The sequence below is a fragment of the Bufo gargarizans genome, chromosome 2 (genome assembly GCF_014858855.1).
Source record: "Bufo gargarizans isolate SCDJY-AF-19 chromosome 2, ASM1485885v1, whole genome shotgun sequence".
Classification (NCBI taxonomy): domain Eukaryota; kingdom Metazoa; phylum Chordata; class Amphibia; order Anura; family Bufonidae; genus Bufo; species Bufo gargarizans.
Window position 1 is genome coordinate 200,717,241 of NC_058081.1, and position 16,135 is coordinate 200,733,375.

At 45.9% G+C, this 16,135-nt stretch overlaps 1 protein-coding gene across 1 annotated transcript in view; it reads right to left on the bottom strand.

The window, feature by feature from the left end:
- FBXO22 (F-box protein 22) overlaps positions 1–16,135 on the bottom strand; it is a 42,852-nt gene that overhangs the window by 3,581 nt on the left and 23,136 nt on the right. The window contains exons 4-6 of the mRNA XM_044279893.1: positions 15,339–15,434; positions 9,604–9,765; positions 2,992–3,157 (exon numbers count right to left, since the gene is read on the bottom strand). Coding sequence (XP_044135828.1) covers positions 2,992–3,157; positions 9,604–9,765; positions 15,339–15,434 — 424 coding nt within the window. The remainder of the gene's footprint in view (positions 1–2,991; positions 3,158–9,603; positions 9,766–15,338; positions 15,435–16,135) is intronic.

Genomic DNA, 16,135 nt, shown 5'->3' on the forward strand with positions numbered 1-16,135 from the left:
TATTTTGTGCTGCACTATAGTACTGCTAGCCCTGCACACTTGTTTTGCCCCGTTTCCTGTCAATTTGTACCAGCCTACAACATGGGGCCACTTTTTGTTTCTTTTGCCAGGGCCAGTTTAAAGGGGTTCTGCAGTTTTTCTTTCTGATGATCTATCCTCTGAATGCAAGCAAGGATGTTCTTGTTCTCATTCACTGACAGCAAATTAATGTCTTGAAAATGTTAAAAGGGGTATTCTAGCTGTTATTCCCTATTCACAGCATAGGGGATAAATATTAGATCAGTGTGGGTCCTACCGCTGGGACCCTCATAGATCAGGAAAAGGGGAACCTTGTAGCCCTTGAAATACTCAAAATGAACAGACCAGCAGGTTGGGCATGCACGCTGCCGCTTCATTCATCTCTATCGGAAGACAGTCATGTACAGCACTCAAGTAGTCTCGGAACTCCCAGAGAGATGAATAGATCGGCATGCCCAACCTGCCGCTTCATTCATTTTCGGGGTCTCCAAGGGGTATAGGGTCACTGTTGTCATCACTAATGGGGGTACTACCCCCACCGATATATACATACACATATATATCTGCCAGGACTGGAGAACTGGATGTTCATGCAGGACTCTCCCATTTCCCGACAGGATGAGATGGGGCCCTGTTCTCAGGTCCCAGAGTGCAATCAGTACATATCACACATTTATGGCATATCCTGCACATATGTCAGAAATATTCCATCAGACTTTTTTATTCTCATTTTGGGGAAAGGGGAAGATTTTAATTTTTATATATATATTTTTTTTTATTATTTATAAAAACTTTATAAAAAAAATTTTGACACTTTTTTTTATAGTTCCCATAGGGGACTATAACAAGCAATCATTAAATTGCTATCGTCTTAGACTAGTCTATGAGAAATAGTAGTAGTTTCCTATGGAGCCCTGCTACAGACAGGGGGCTCCATAGGAAACACTATGCAGCAGCCTCCTGTCATTCTCTATGACTTATTATCTAGGGCTTATTTTTCTTGCAGGATGAGTTGCCATAAATATTACTTCTATTTTGCAGTACATACGACTTTTTGATGATGTTATATTTCGCCTTTGGGAAGCAGGATAAAGAAAAGGCAGCAACTCCTCCATTGCTTTTTTTGGTTTCACCCCTACACTGTGTGGGAAAAATGATGTTACCTTTATTCTGCTGGTCAGTACTATTACAGAGATACCAATTTTATATAGTTTTTAATTATACTTTACTACAAATAATTTTTGAAAAAATAAATCATGTTTTTGTGTTGCCATTTTCTAAAAGCCATATTTTAAAAATTCTAAAAAAGTGAGGTGACATCTTCATTGGTTGCTCGATATTATGCTTTTTGTAAGGTGAGGTGATCAAAACATAAAACTGTACTGGCATCATTTTTATTTATTATTTTTTTACGGCGTCCACCTGACAGGGTCCATCATGAGATGTTTTTATAAAGCAGTTCTTTATGCAGGCAGCGTTACCCAATATGTATTTTTTTTTATTTTACACAATAAAATAATTTTTGAAAGAAAAATCCTGTTTTTGTGTCGCCATTTTCTGAGAGCCATATTCTTTTTTATTTTTCTGCTGATGGTTTTGTGTTTTTTGCATGATGAGTTGACGTTTTCATTGGTACCATAGTACTTTCTGATAGTTTGCCATCACACATTTTGTGAGGCAAGGTGACCCAAAATAAATAGCTGTTTTGAAACGTTTTTATTTTCTACGACATTCATCTGATGGGTAAGAAAATTTTGATAGAACAGGTCGTTATGGTCATTTTTATTTTACATGATGAGGGGAAAGGCTGCTTTTATTTTTATATTTTTCACTTTTCTTGACTTTAGTCCCACTATCAGACTTGAACTTTTCTCTCCACCGGCTCACATAACGAGGGGCCGATGGACAAACAAAGGGAGCCCCCTCTTTCGGAAAACCCCTTAGATGAGGTGGTATGCATTGACTGCGGCATCTGAGACGTTAATCCACTGGCATCAATGGCGGCGGATACAGCAGGGTCGGGCCCCTGCCCTGATCAAGAGAGGGCAGCTTCTGAGACTCACTCCCGGCGTATGCCAGGAAGGTGTTAATAAAGGTTCATGCACACGACCGTATCCATTTTGTAGTCCGCAAAAGTCAGTGTGCATTCCGTATTTTGCGGAACGGAAAAGCTGGCCCATAATAGAACAGTACTATCCTTGTCTGTAATGCGGACAATAATAGGACATGTTCTATTTTTTTGCAGAACGGAAATGCGGACATACAGAAACTGAATGCACACTAAGTAACTTCCGATTTTTGTTTTTTTGCGGACCCATTGAAATGAATGGTTCTGCAAATGGTCCACACAAAAAAAAACAAAAAAAAAAAACATACCGAACAAGGAAAGAAAATACGTCCGTGTGCATGAGCCCTAAAAGGTGTAACTCAGGATCCGTACAAAAAAAAGTTACCCAAAGCCTTATATATTATAGATTTACTCAGTGTAAACTGGAGGTGAAGGTGAAGCTCTAAGGCTACTTTCACACTAGCGTTTTGCTGGATCCAGCAGGGCTCAGCAAAAACACTTCCATTACTGATAATACAACCGTCAGCAACCGTTATGAACGGATCCGCTTGTATTATCTTTAACATACCCAAGACGGATCCGTCATGAACTCAGTTTTCTATTGTGTCAGGTCGTGTCAGAGTTAAATTGATCCGTCCCCATTGACTTGCATTGTGGGTCATGACGGATCCATCTTGCTCAGCATCCCCTGACGGAAAGAAAACCACAGCTTGCTGCGGTTTGCTCTCCGGTATGAGAGCGCAACCAAACGGAACGCATTTTGGAGCATTCCGTTCTGTTCAGTTACTTTTTGTCCCCATTGACAATGAATGGGGACAAAACGGAAGCGTCATGATGGATCTCAATACTGGAAAATTGAAACTCTAGTGTGAAAGTAGCCCAAGATAAATGAAAGTTACACTTACGGTTGGGAGGAGAATGATGCCAGGCATTCCGCTAGCCCGCCAGCAATTATAATACTTTTCTTATTGAGAGGATTAAGGACTTTGTGTAGGAACCATATTGCTCCATGCTTCCAAGTGTTGTATCCAAAGATCAGAACCACACGCAGATCTGGGTTATTTTTAAGGCCTGCAAACAGATAAAATAAAAAAAATCTGTTATGTTCAGTTTGCATCTTCTGTCAGAGATCAGTTATTTTTGATGGTCTTTTTTTTTCCTGTTAACCTGATGGATCAGAAGGATGGAAAGCTAAAAACAGTGAAGTGAAGGCGGCCTTACTCTGATGGACCGTTGCTTGGTACAACCAGTGTGCCATTCTAAGGTAACAGGCAGCTGACACATGTAAGGAACTGTGGAGCAGCTAATGAACACACCAGAAAATTGGAAGTGAACTGCTGCTTGGAAGCCCCAGCAGAATGGTAATATGAACATATTAGCAATATTTACTGTGAAGTATAAAATCATGCTAATTACAATCACAATAACCTGCAAAAGTTATTCCAATTTTAAAATAGTTACTGGCACATCATCACATCATTTTTTTATATTTTTTATATTAAGGATTCCATAATTTCTTACAGACTCAACCCTATTAAACCAGACACTACCTGGTACCTAAAAAGGGGTATTAGGCTGGCTCACATTAGCGATGTGCTAATGTCAGCTGAAGATAACTATACTCGTGGTCGTGGCTGAAATTGGACCCGGGCAGGCGTGCCCGTCTTGACACCTAACCGGCTGAGTTGTGCCTGGAGCCGGGTACGAGGGCAGCCTATAAGGGGGCTGCCCTAGGGGAGAAGATTAGAAAAGGGGAATGGGAGGGAGGGTCGACGACAGGATCGCTTGCCGGGTAGCGGTGAGTTGGGCTGATAAAAGGCTCAAGCCCCTCCAACAAATGCAGGCTGAGGCTTCAGCCTTCCTAACTTGTGGTCGTGGCTGAAATTGGACCCGGGCAGGCATGCCCGTCTTGACACCTACCCGGCTGAGTTGTGCCTGGAGCCGGGTACGAGGGCAGCCTATAACGGGGCAAAAAGTAAACCAAGGCAGTTAATGCAAGGACTTTATTGAATCACAATACCAGAGAACGAAAAGCTTGCAAAATTTCTATCTGAGGGTTTGGTATGTACCTGGCAAAGCATGACGAGCGCCAGCGTCCCATACTCCGGATAACATGTGCAGGGATCCTGTTCTTGGAGGCTGCGGATGCTGCTCCGATACGGAAGGAATGGCCAGAAATTGTGCTAGGGTCAACGCCTAAACCTGATGCTAGTGTACGGATGTGGAATATGAATTGTGCAGAGGTAAGAGGGCCATTGAGATGAGGTAGCAGTGGGCTGTCAGGAGGGGCTTCACGAATAGCGTACATGAGCTGCCTGAGGACTTGTACCGGGCACCAGTTATTGCTAGTTTCGAAGAATTTCACCTCGACTGGGGGACCAGACTGGCTTGTCTTAGTGGACAATAACCTGAGCGTATAGTGGTCTTGGCACCACACTAGTTGTTCCTTTAACAGGCCGCCGCACCCGGCTGAGTGGCAAGTGAATTCACCTGGCCTAAGGAACCCGTAGAAGCCCAGGTACATGGCCGCTTTAATGACCAAGCTGAAAAAGGGCCCAAAAGGGTTGCCATCAAGGACTGATAAAATCCTTTGAAACATCTCACCCGTGACCACCTGTCTGCGGGAAGGGGGTTTGACCCTGCTTTTCTGGACCCCACGCAAGGTGGCCCTAACTGCATGTGCTGAAAAAATGGAGCCCCCTCCCGGGTTATGGAGCATGGCGTGGTGTTGGATGCCCGCAAGGTACAACTTGATAGTGTTGCGTGAGAGATTTAGGTGATGATGACAATGAGCGATGAAGGCCATGATGTACGAGATATCAGCTAGATCGCCCTGTGGGTTGAGCCTGGAAAAATTCTGGTAGGTTCTTAGGCCAGATTGGTAGTTCCTGGCCGTATTTGGGGCGAGGGACTGCAGCGCCAGACCCCTTGCTGAGGAGACAAGAGCACTCAGAATGGTCAGGGAACTGAATGCCGGGGTGGGACATCTGAGAGGATCAGCTTCGGGCATGACCTGGAAAAAGAGGGGAAAATTAAAAATCGGGGCAATGCATCTGCCGCGATGTTTTGCTGGCCCGGAACGTGCATGTAGTGTAAGTGGAAATTGTGAGAAAGGGAAAAAGCTAGACAAGCCGGTGTAAAAGTGACATTATTTTTTGGCCCTACCTTTGGTTATGATGTCCACTAGGGCCTGATTGTCAGTGACGAACATCACCGGCGAGTTGGCCCACTGATGACCCCAGGCCTGTGCAGCTGCGACAATGGAGTACAATTCCAACAGGGAGGAGGTGCTGATGGATTCGGCATCCCTCAGGACGTATGTGGGCCAATTGTCAACCAGCCAATGGCAACCGCAAATGGCTGTGTAACCACAGGAAGCGGCAGCATCCGATAAGATAGTAGGGCGACCATGGAGGAACAAAGAGGGAGATGCCGTTCCATCAGGAGAGATACAACTCCCACATGGCCAGGTCTGCCATGGCTTGGCTGTCCAATCGGATGACACTGTCCTGGTCGGGCGCCGAGGGAAGAAGCTGGAGTAGCCTTGATACGAACGTCCTGCCCTGGGGCATGATCCTAGAGGCGAAATTGAGCTGGCCCAGAAGAGATTGTAACTCGATTTTGGTGAGGCACCCGGAGGAGGCAGCGTGGGCAATAACCTCTCGGCATTGGGCGAGCTTCTCTTCTGGGAGGCTGGCTTCCATTCTGACGGAATCTAGAAGGATGCCCAGGAATGTGACCCTAGTGGTGGGACCTTCAGTCTTGGCCTGGGCAACCAGAACCTCTAGACTGGTGAATATCTCTAGTAGGGTGGCGAGATTGCCTGGTCTGTCCTGTGGGCCCTCAATGATCAGAAAATCATACAGGTAATGGATGACCGTCTGCAGTCCGCCGTGATAGACCAGGATCCAGTGGAGTGCCTTGGCGAACTGGTCAAACAACCAAGGGCTGCTTTTAGAGACGAAAGTGAGCCTGTTGGTGAAGTAATAAATCGGCCAGCCCACTTAATGCCATAGTACTGCCACAACTGAGGTTGGATGGGGATGAGCTTGAATGCATCCGCGATGTCCGCTTTTGCCAACCAAGCGCCTCTACCATACAACAGAATGGCTCGTATGGCCTCGTCTATGGAGAAATATTTCATGGAGAACTCCTCCGAAAGAATGAGTGAATTAAGGCTAGGAATTGCAGAAGCATGAGGAGCGGACAAGTCGTAGATCAACCTTTTTTTATTAGTGTTTTTCTTAGAGACCAGGCCGATAGGGTTGATGCGCCACGAATGAAAGGGTATGGATGGAAAGGGACCTATAAAAAAAAGCCTGCCAACAGGAACGCCACAAAGTTCTCGCCATGGTGGCCCCGGAGGAGGGCTGCCAGGAGGTCCACGTTAATGTCAGCTAGTCAGGATTGTTTAGCCGCCCTCTTGGGACAGGAGGAACGAGGGTGGGCCCTAAAGCACAAGGAGCATACGTGGAGGGCTCTGCAACTGCAATAGGAGCAACCACCTGTGTTGAAATTATTACAAACTTGGCTCCTACCCAGGTAGACGATGGGGCGACCGAGCTTGTCGGTTAAAAGGTTGGCCTGCTGGGTCCCGGAGGTCCCCGGAGGACACCACTCGGAGGTATGAAAAATGGACTGACACACCGCGCAGGTGGGTGCCCTGAGCCCCGCGAAGTGACGGCAGAATAGTTTGGTAGCAATGCTAGCCGAACGGGTGACATACTGAAATTGAGCCAAAGCTGCTCCCGCTTTTGCCGAGAAAGATCGATGGTAATTGTAGAAGGCTGAACCCCCATACTTGTGGCCCAGGTCAGTGACCAGGTACAAATAGGTGTCCAGTTCTTCCCTTCTCTCAGGTTGTGTGGTGCAGACAATGTCCCTAAAAAGGCTGAACGCCAGGACAAACTCTGGAATGGATAACTTGCGGTTGAGCCGGGAGTCCTTGGCCCTAAGGACCACGGACACATCTCCACGATTGATCACCCTGTTTTCGGGTACATCTTGGGCGGCAATGAGAACTGATGCAAGATTAAAGTCTTCCCTGCCAGGATGTCTCGTTTGAGATTTTCTGGGATAAAATGCGAGGGGGCCACTTGGGAAATAGGGCTGGGTGTACCTGGCGTCAGACAAATGGAAGTGGAGGGGGTGGCCGGTGGGGTGGTTGCCGGGGGCGCCACGGAGGCCCGTGATTCCAGTTCCGTTACTCTAGCTTGGACGTCAGCCACCGAGTCGACCAGTGTGTTCAAGGTGGACTGTAGCAGAACCAGCGAGAGCTGAATGGATGACGTGCCCGGCTGATCCCTGGAAGAGTTAGGGCTGGTCATGAGCAGCTTAAACAGTTCTGCCTTTCTGGCAGAGGCAGGGTGCGGAATGCCCCTCTTGTTAAGTTCCGCAAGTAATTTTGGAATGGTCTAATTCCTTAGGGACGAAGGACCAGCTTGGCCTGAAACAAACGTTTCAGGGACAGAAAGGCTGTCATCTATATCAGAGGCTCGAGACATGCTTGACCTGTGAAAAAAAAGAGAAGCCAGGAGGGGTGATAGAGTAAAGATCCGAGGAGGTGAGAGAAAACGGAGATATGAACGTACCCGAATACAGGACACCGTAACACAGAATAGCAGGAGAGAAAAAAAAAAAAAAAAAAAAAAAAAAAAAAAGACCTGCCCGGGTAGATGAAGAATCTGATTAACCGAGAAACATTGACCCGCTGGGGTCGCCGAGGATGTCAGTGAGCACTTACCTGGACAGATCTGACTGGAACCTGGAAATAAGCTAGAACCTGAAAGAAAAAGGAAAAAAAGAAAAGAAACAAGCGAAAACCAGAGAGTGCTGTATGAGGAATGCCCCCAGACCTGTTGAGCCAGGCGTACTGGCCAGGATGGGGCGTACCCCTGGAGCCAAATAAACGATCTGAGCGTATCAGATTGGCTATTGACGGAAGAAGGCAACCTGAGCGTACCAGGCGGTCGGAAAGAGAAAGACAGTGTGTTGTCATATGACGAGGCTGTGCGTAGCAGCGGCCTGTGGAGGGCCGGACGACATTACATAACGGACCTATGAGCCAGACGGACAAAGAGCGTGGAAGAACCTGAGGACCAGGCGGGAAAGTGGCCCCGTGGGCTGTGCCAGACAAGAAAGCACAACTGCCAGCTAGCGGGAAGGTGGGGGAGCGCAAGGAGACCCAAGTACCAATTGAAGGTGAGTAGAGAAGGAGGACCTGGGCGTACCAGGAACGGAAACTGTGCCCTGGGCGAACCAGGGGACGACAATGAGACAAAGACAAGACAAGTGACCGTGCCTAGGTGAACAATCCGGGGCTCAAGAAGTGGCTGAGGACAGACGACGACAGGCCTGGCCGTGACCAGGAGGAGAGAAAAGACGTAGAAAACAAGGCGCCTGGGCGACCCAGACAAGAGAGAGCGTATCAGGGAGTTTTTTTTTCTCTCTGGAGCCAGCACCGGTAAGGCTGCATGGCTTACATGGCCTGCAGCTGCTATTGCTCCTAGGAGCGTACTAGCTTGTACCCGCTGCCCCTGACCCATGATGGGTTGTCAGCAGGCAAGACAGCAGGGTGAAAAGCGTAATGACATGCCCAATGCTGCCACCTGCTGACAAGATACGTGCAGCAGATGCCTGAAAGCGGCAACCCGGAACCCAAAGGCAAAGAGTCCCACCAGCCACCGTGAGAAGAGCGGCTGCTCAAAAAGGTGGCGCACGGGACCTTAAAAGGGGTTATCCCATGATTAATGTAAAAAATGAAAATCTGAAATCATCTAGTACATGACAATTTCTAACAAAACTAGAACCAGCCCTGTACCTCACATGGATCCAGAGATCGCCCCATTCATTGCTCTGCTAGATTTATATCAAGCTGACACCTCAAGGGGCGTGTCTTTTCTGCTGCAGCTCAGGAGGCGTGTCCATGCTCTCCCTATCACAGCTCAGGAGGCGTGTCTCAGCTCTCCCCATCACAGCTCAGGAGGGGTGTCTCAGCTCTCCCCATCACAGCTCAGGAGGGGTGTCTCAGCTCTCCCTATCACAGCTCAGGAGGGGTGTCTCAGCTCTCCCTATCACAGCTCAGGAGGGGTGTCTCAGCTCTCCCTATCACAGCTCAGGAGGGGTGTCTCAGCTCTCCCTATCACAGCTCAGGAGGGGTGTCTCAGCTCTCCCCATCACAGCTCAGGAGGCAGCTGAAGGGTGAAACTGAGCATGTGTGGCCTTCTCAGTAAGCCGGACAAAGAAATAAGTAAAATAACAGCAGGTGGCGCTATACAGATACATTTTATTGAATAACTCAGTGGCTATACCAAATTTTTAAATTACATGCAATTACAAAAGTATTCAGATCCAGGTGATGGTTTGAAACTGCAGAACACGGGACAACGCCTTTAATGTGTATGTACAGTCGGAGGGAAGTGACGGTACCAGCCTCTGCATTCAATGACTCCATTAAAGCACAATATATAGCATCACATATATTAGCGTTTTACTAGTATATTCATAGTGAAACTTACCGGCCTCTTCGAGTTTATACTCATCAAACATTACAGTCTTTGAGTCCCTGAAGTGAAAATGTTGGATTTTTACCCCATTGATTTTTGGAAACAGCAATGCAAAGCCAGACTCCCCGTCTTCCAATTCCACAGGTTGGTTACTTGCTGACCCTCCGGGAGTTACTATTGTAAAAGGCAAGTATATACATATTTGTAAGTAAACTATGTAAATACCATTAGTTGCAATGCAGTTAATAATCTATTAAAAAAAGCTTTAAAACTTAAAATTGGAAGTGAGATCACCAGCAGAGGACAGAAAGATTATGGAAAGCAAGTACATGGCCTCGTTCCTAAAAGGAGCTCCTTGACACACACTTCTTTTTAGCTTTTTTGTTAAACGTTAAAAAAAAAAAAAAAAAAAAGGAGGATTCATCTTCCCCATAAACCCAATTTTCTAGCATAAAAAAGTGGCAAACCCCAGATTTGCAACTTTTTACATGGCACTTGTGCAAAAAGACCTGCAAAAAGACCCACCCCTGCCTCTTTCTATAAAGGGGGCCACTGGCCCTAGCAGATCCATTATTTACACTGGTTTTCTGGCTATCAGCTGGTTTGCATTTAATTTTGGGGTCACAGACCTCCACAGGATACACAGGGGATAAATCTTCCCCACAGAGTTCCAAGTGTTTTTCCCATTGAGGTTTTTGGTGGCATTTTTCATTTTGTATATGTGATTTTTCAAGTCCTACAGAGAAACCTATGGGCAAAAAAATGCAAGAAAGCAAAAACACCATGTAGTGCGTTTTAGATTTCAGTATAATGCAATTTTATTATAACATTTGGCTCAGTATTTGTGGCAAATTACCCACAAAAACTCCATCTGATGTGCCACAGTTTTCTTTGTAATGTTTCATGGATTGGTGCCTCCCTCAAGCAGAGCGCCTGCAACAGCGGTGTGCGGTACCAACAAATATTCAGTGTGATGGAAGCCATAGAAGCATATGGAAATGCAACAGTCTACCCAGTGCTGTACCAATAAGATGGGACCCCTTCTCAAACCCGCCACAAGACAAAACTAAAAAATCCTGATCGATAGGAATCCCATTGTTCTGTCACATTTTTTCTGCATTATTTGTTACTTTTGAATTGCATGTGCTTTTCACAAGTGTTTTAGCTGGCATTTCACTGTGTGTTAGACCACTCTAAAAGGTGCTGCCACACCACATTTTTTGGGCTTTAAAAATAAAGAAATTCATGTATTTTTACAAGCGTTTTTTGGGGTAGCGTTTTTAAACACTTTTTTGTTTGATTTTTTATTTTATTCCTATAGAGAAGTCAATAAGAAAATATGTGAAAAAACTGCCACGGCCAGAGATTGCTGCAATTTCAAGAAGTCACCAAGCAAACATGAAAGGAAACTGTCAGAACACTACTACAAAAAAGTAGTCTTTGTATGGCGTTTTCAAAATGTTTTTGCTGCAGTTTTTTAGGCAAACACACCAGTTCCAGACATTGCATGGAAGTCTATGGAAAATCTTAAACACAGGGCTAATAAGTGCTTCTTCACCCTTGCAATGCATTTAAAGGGAACCTGTCATCAATGTTATGTTGCCCATAATAATGGCAGTATAAAGTAAAGTAGAGACAGGTGAGTTGATTTCAGAGATCTGTCATTTATAAATTAAAAGTAAGTGGTTGCCGAGAACCAACATCACAATCATTGGAGACTGGGCCTGGAAAAGAGTCCCGGCCACCTGAGAAGAGTCCTGGTTACTCATGAATTCCTGCTCTCCTGCCACCTGCTGATGACTGACAGTCTTCTACCTAGTTTTCTCCCTTTCTCTCTAGGAGAGAACTGCCAATCATCAGCAGACGGGTGAGAGAGCAGGAGATTAGGAATAACCAGGACTCTTCTCAGGTAGATTTGACTCTTCTCAAGGCCTGGGCTGCAATGATTATGATGCTGGTTCTCAGCAACTGCTTACTTTAAGAGCATGAGTGACACACCGCTGAAACCAGCATTTCTGACACTATTTTATCCTGCCCTGAGTGAGATCAGCATAAAGTTGATGACAGGTTCCCTTTAAAATCTGGGGCGGATTGGCCATAGACCTTACAGGGAAATTTCCCAGTGGGGCGATGCCCAGGGGGCCACCTGAGCCCTTCTCACGGCCAGCCAGTGGATGTATTTTGTGCTGCTGGCAGTATTTTGTGATGGACTGTGGTATTTGGCTCTGTTGGGGCGGTATATTGTGCCACAATATGGTATTGCTGGCCCTGCCTTCCTTCAATTTGGACCCAGCTACAAAACTTTCAATATTTTTTCCTGAACCACTTTAAATTTCTGATTTAAATGATTTTTTATTATTGTTTTTTTCAAACTGCATTCTCTGGGTCTATTTTCCTTCATTGCCTGCCGTTTTTTTCCCATAGAGCTCAACTGTCATTGGCTTAAAAACACATGTGCAATGTCCATTTAAAATTTTCTATGATGTTTTAGTATGGTGCCCCCCCCTCCCCTCCTCCCACACACACACACACGGCATGTAAAAATTTCATGAAAAAAAAAAACACTACAAAAAAGGAGTTTCTTGGGTGTTTGTTATTTTTTTTTCCCCCCAAAAACACCACAAGCAGAAGTGTGTATAAAGGAGTCCTAACTGCAAAATCTGAATGCAGGGCATTGCTTATATGGGGCTTACAAGGGAAGTCAACAAAAGGTCCAAAGGAACAGAAGCACCAGCATCTCTGTGCTGTGTGTCAGGGTGGTGTAGGAGCCGAGCCGCGCATCCTTTATCTATAGAACACCACATCTTCTCTGTGATGGATACTGCTGCAGCCTCTCTCATTTATTCATGCAGAAATTCATAAATGCAGAAACGTAGCGGCATTTTTCCATTGAAGTTTCAGAGCTGGAGAAACCGCATTTCCTTCTTCTCCACCCACAGAACAAATCAAATCACCTGAATGCAAACCTCCGTCCCATACAAATAGGATGGAAAGAAAAAAAAAAAGAAAAAAAAAAAGTCAGCCGTACACATAAGGGGGCATTTGCACGCTTGTATTTTTCAGTCCACATCTGATACACTTTTTTTTTTTGCAGATTAGATATGAACCCATTCATTTCAATGGAGTGAAAAAAAAAAGGATATGATCTTTACGTGTCCATTTTGTGGAGAAGAATAGGCATTTGTTACATAGTGTGGGACCTACGGAAGGGGAAAACGTGGGATGCATACAGCCAATATCAGTGTTTTGCGGATACGGCTGTGTGAATGCTCCCTAAGGAGCATATTTTGCGGTCCGAAAAAAATACTGACGGCATCCGTGTAATGTCAGTGTTGCATCCGTTTTTTTTTTTCAGATCCATTGAAACAATGCCTATCCTAGTCTGCATCTTTTTTGTGGGGCTACAGAACGGATATACGGATGCGGACAGCACATGGTGTGCTGTCCACATATTTTGCGGACCCATTGAACTTAATGGGTTGGCATCTTATCCGGAAAAAAAAAAGCGGATCGGATGTGGACCAAAAATACAGTTGTGTGATTGGGGCCTTAGTGAGATAGCTGTAAAAGTCATCTCTCTCCCGATCTCCACTTACACATACATGCTCAGCATGTGCTGTAAATGGAAGAGGGAAGAAAGGCCCTACCGGGCAGTTTATCTTCTCAACAACAAAAATATCCAACATGACCAACCCTTCTCTTACATGACATCTGCCATAAAAAAAAAAAAAGAGTCTATAAAAGAGCCCATAAACATTAGATGATTAGTCGATCCCTCTGAACTCGGCAGGTTCTTCTGACATACATATACTGTATGGCCAGCTTAAAGGGGTTGTCCAAGTTATATTTATTGATGGCCTATCCTCAGGATAGGTCATCAATATCAGATCGGCTGGAGTCCGACACCCGGCACCCCCTCCGATCAGCTGTTTGAAGAGAAGGCGTGCGCGGTGTCAGCGCCGCCTCCTCTTCGCTGTTTACCTTCTAGCCGTTGCATCTGCAGTGGTGAGCAGGTGTCATTTCAATAGGAAGGCTTGGGTGTAATTACACCTGCTCACCACTGCAGATGCAACGGCGAGAAGGTAAACAGTGAAGAGGAGGCGGCGCTGACACCGCGCACGCCTTCTCTTCAAACAGCTGATTGGAGGGGGTGCCGGGTGTCGGACCCCCGCCGATCTGATATTGATGACCTATCCTGAGGATAGGTCATCAATAAATGTAACTTGGACAACCCCTTTAAGGGTAGGGCCAGACATGGCAGATTTGCAGTGTGGATTCTGCTATGCAGATCTGCAGCAGTTTACAGTACAACACAAGTAGACAGGGTTCTCAAAACCACATCCTCCTATAGCAGAAAGAATCTGCACAAAAATCAGAACATGCTCATTTAGGCCTCATGCACACGACCGTGCTGTTTTTTGCGGTCCGCAAACCGCGGATCCGCAAAAAACGGAAGCCGCCCGTGTTGCCTTCTGCAATTTGCGGAACGGAGGCCAGCAATATAAATGCCTATTCTTGTCCGCAAAGAGCGGACAAGAATAGAACATGTTATATTTTTTTAGCAGGAACGGAACCACGGATGCGGACAGCACACGGAGTGCTGTCCGCATCTTTTGCAGCCCCATTGAAGTAAATGAGTCCGCATCCGACCTGCCAAAACTGCGGCTCGTATGTGGACCCAAACAACGGTCGTGTGCATGAGGCCTAAGCCTCATTCACACGTCAGTGTTTTGGTCAGCAATTTCCATCAGTGATTGTGAGCCAAAACCAGGATTGGAGCCTCAACAGATATAAGGTATAGGGGAAAGATCTGCACCTGTTCTGTGCTTACAGCCGCACCTGTTTTGGCTCACAATCACTGATGGAAATAACTGACCGAACACTGATGTGTGACTGAGGCCGAATGCACACGGCCGTTTTTCACGGCCGTGAGCGGTCCGTGGAACCACGGGCTGGATTCCTGCTGAGAGCAGGAGCGCACGGCGTCATTGGTTGCTATGACGCCGTGCGCTCCCTGCTGCCGCCACAGTACAGTAATACACTGGTATAGATTGTGAAAAACGGCTGTGTGCATTCAACCTGAGGCATATTGTGCAGAAAAAAAGGCTTTGCCCTGCAGCATGGTAAAATCCATGGTGAATCCGCAGCAAAACGTGCATGTAATATAAGGGCTGACTCACACGACTTCTCTAAGTCTGGGAAACATGGTCCGTTTGTCGCCCGCATCTCCCGGACCCGAACTTAGTGAATTGTGGTGTTCTGTGATGCAGTCAGTTTCTGTCTGATCGTGGGTATAGGCTAGGTCTACACGACGACATTTGTCACGCGACAATTTTTATAATGATGATAGTCTACAGTGTCGCACTGCAATATGCGACATGCTACGACTGCAACCCGACAGTCGCAAAAAATCCATTCGAGATGGATTTTTCTGCGACTGTAGCATCATAGCATGTCGCATTGCGACACCATAGACTAACATTAGACAAATGTCGCGGTGTAGACCTAGCCGTACTGTAGTGTAATCATCATGTCAGTACAGTACATTAGACCTATGATCATATAGGAACCGACTGCATCACAATGTTCTATCATGCAGTCACATCAGGTCAAGAGAGCCACGGTCGATCTGGATGACACACGGACCAGGTTTCCTGGACTGATCACTGTTGTGTCAATCATCCCTAAATATATCAACCCAGCCTAAGTGTACTCATTGCAGCTCTGCTACATTTACGGTGTATTACCTACAATTCCTGGTGTTGAAAGTCCCACAATTTTACAGTCTTTTGGCAGAAGATTCTCCAGGGAAGCTGTAGTTTCTAAACCGTGTTTCTTTTTTGCTATAAAAGAAGAACTAGCATGATTGACAAAAAGTTACCGAGGCCTCATGCACACCAGTGTGCACATTTTGGTCCTAATAAAGTGTAAAAAATGGAAATATATTTTGCCTAGTTTTAGTAGCCACTTAATTTGGAGTGAGGTACCTTTCCATGGATCAAGTTTTCAGAAGCAAAGAATTCATGAAGTGTGTTGACTTTGCAGGTGGTCTGTACTACCCCACTGACATGCAGTAATATGACTACATATTGGGGGGCCTGTGTGATATGGGCCACAAATACGTTCAAAAGCATGAGCCTAGGGGTGGGCGATATGGCCTAAAATCTATATTGCGATATAATTTTAAGCACGTGCGATATATATCGCGGGGGGGGGGGGGGGGTTTAAACTTTTTTTTTTTTTTACTTTTTATTTATTAGCCTCCTTAAGGGCTAGAACCCTTGTCATATTCACCCTAATAGAGCTCTATTAGGGTGAATAGGACTTTACACTCTCCCTGTTGCCCTGTGCTTTGTGCACACAACAGCAGGGAGCAGAGTCCCCTCCCCTAATCAGTGCCACCCACAGATCCCATTCCCCTAATCAGTGCCACCCACAGATCCCATTCCCCTAATCAGTGCCACCCACAGATCCCATTCCCCTAATCAGTGCCACCCACAGATCCCATTCCCCTAATCAGTGCCACCCACAGATCCCATTCCCC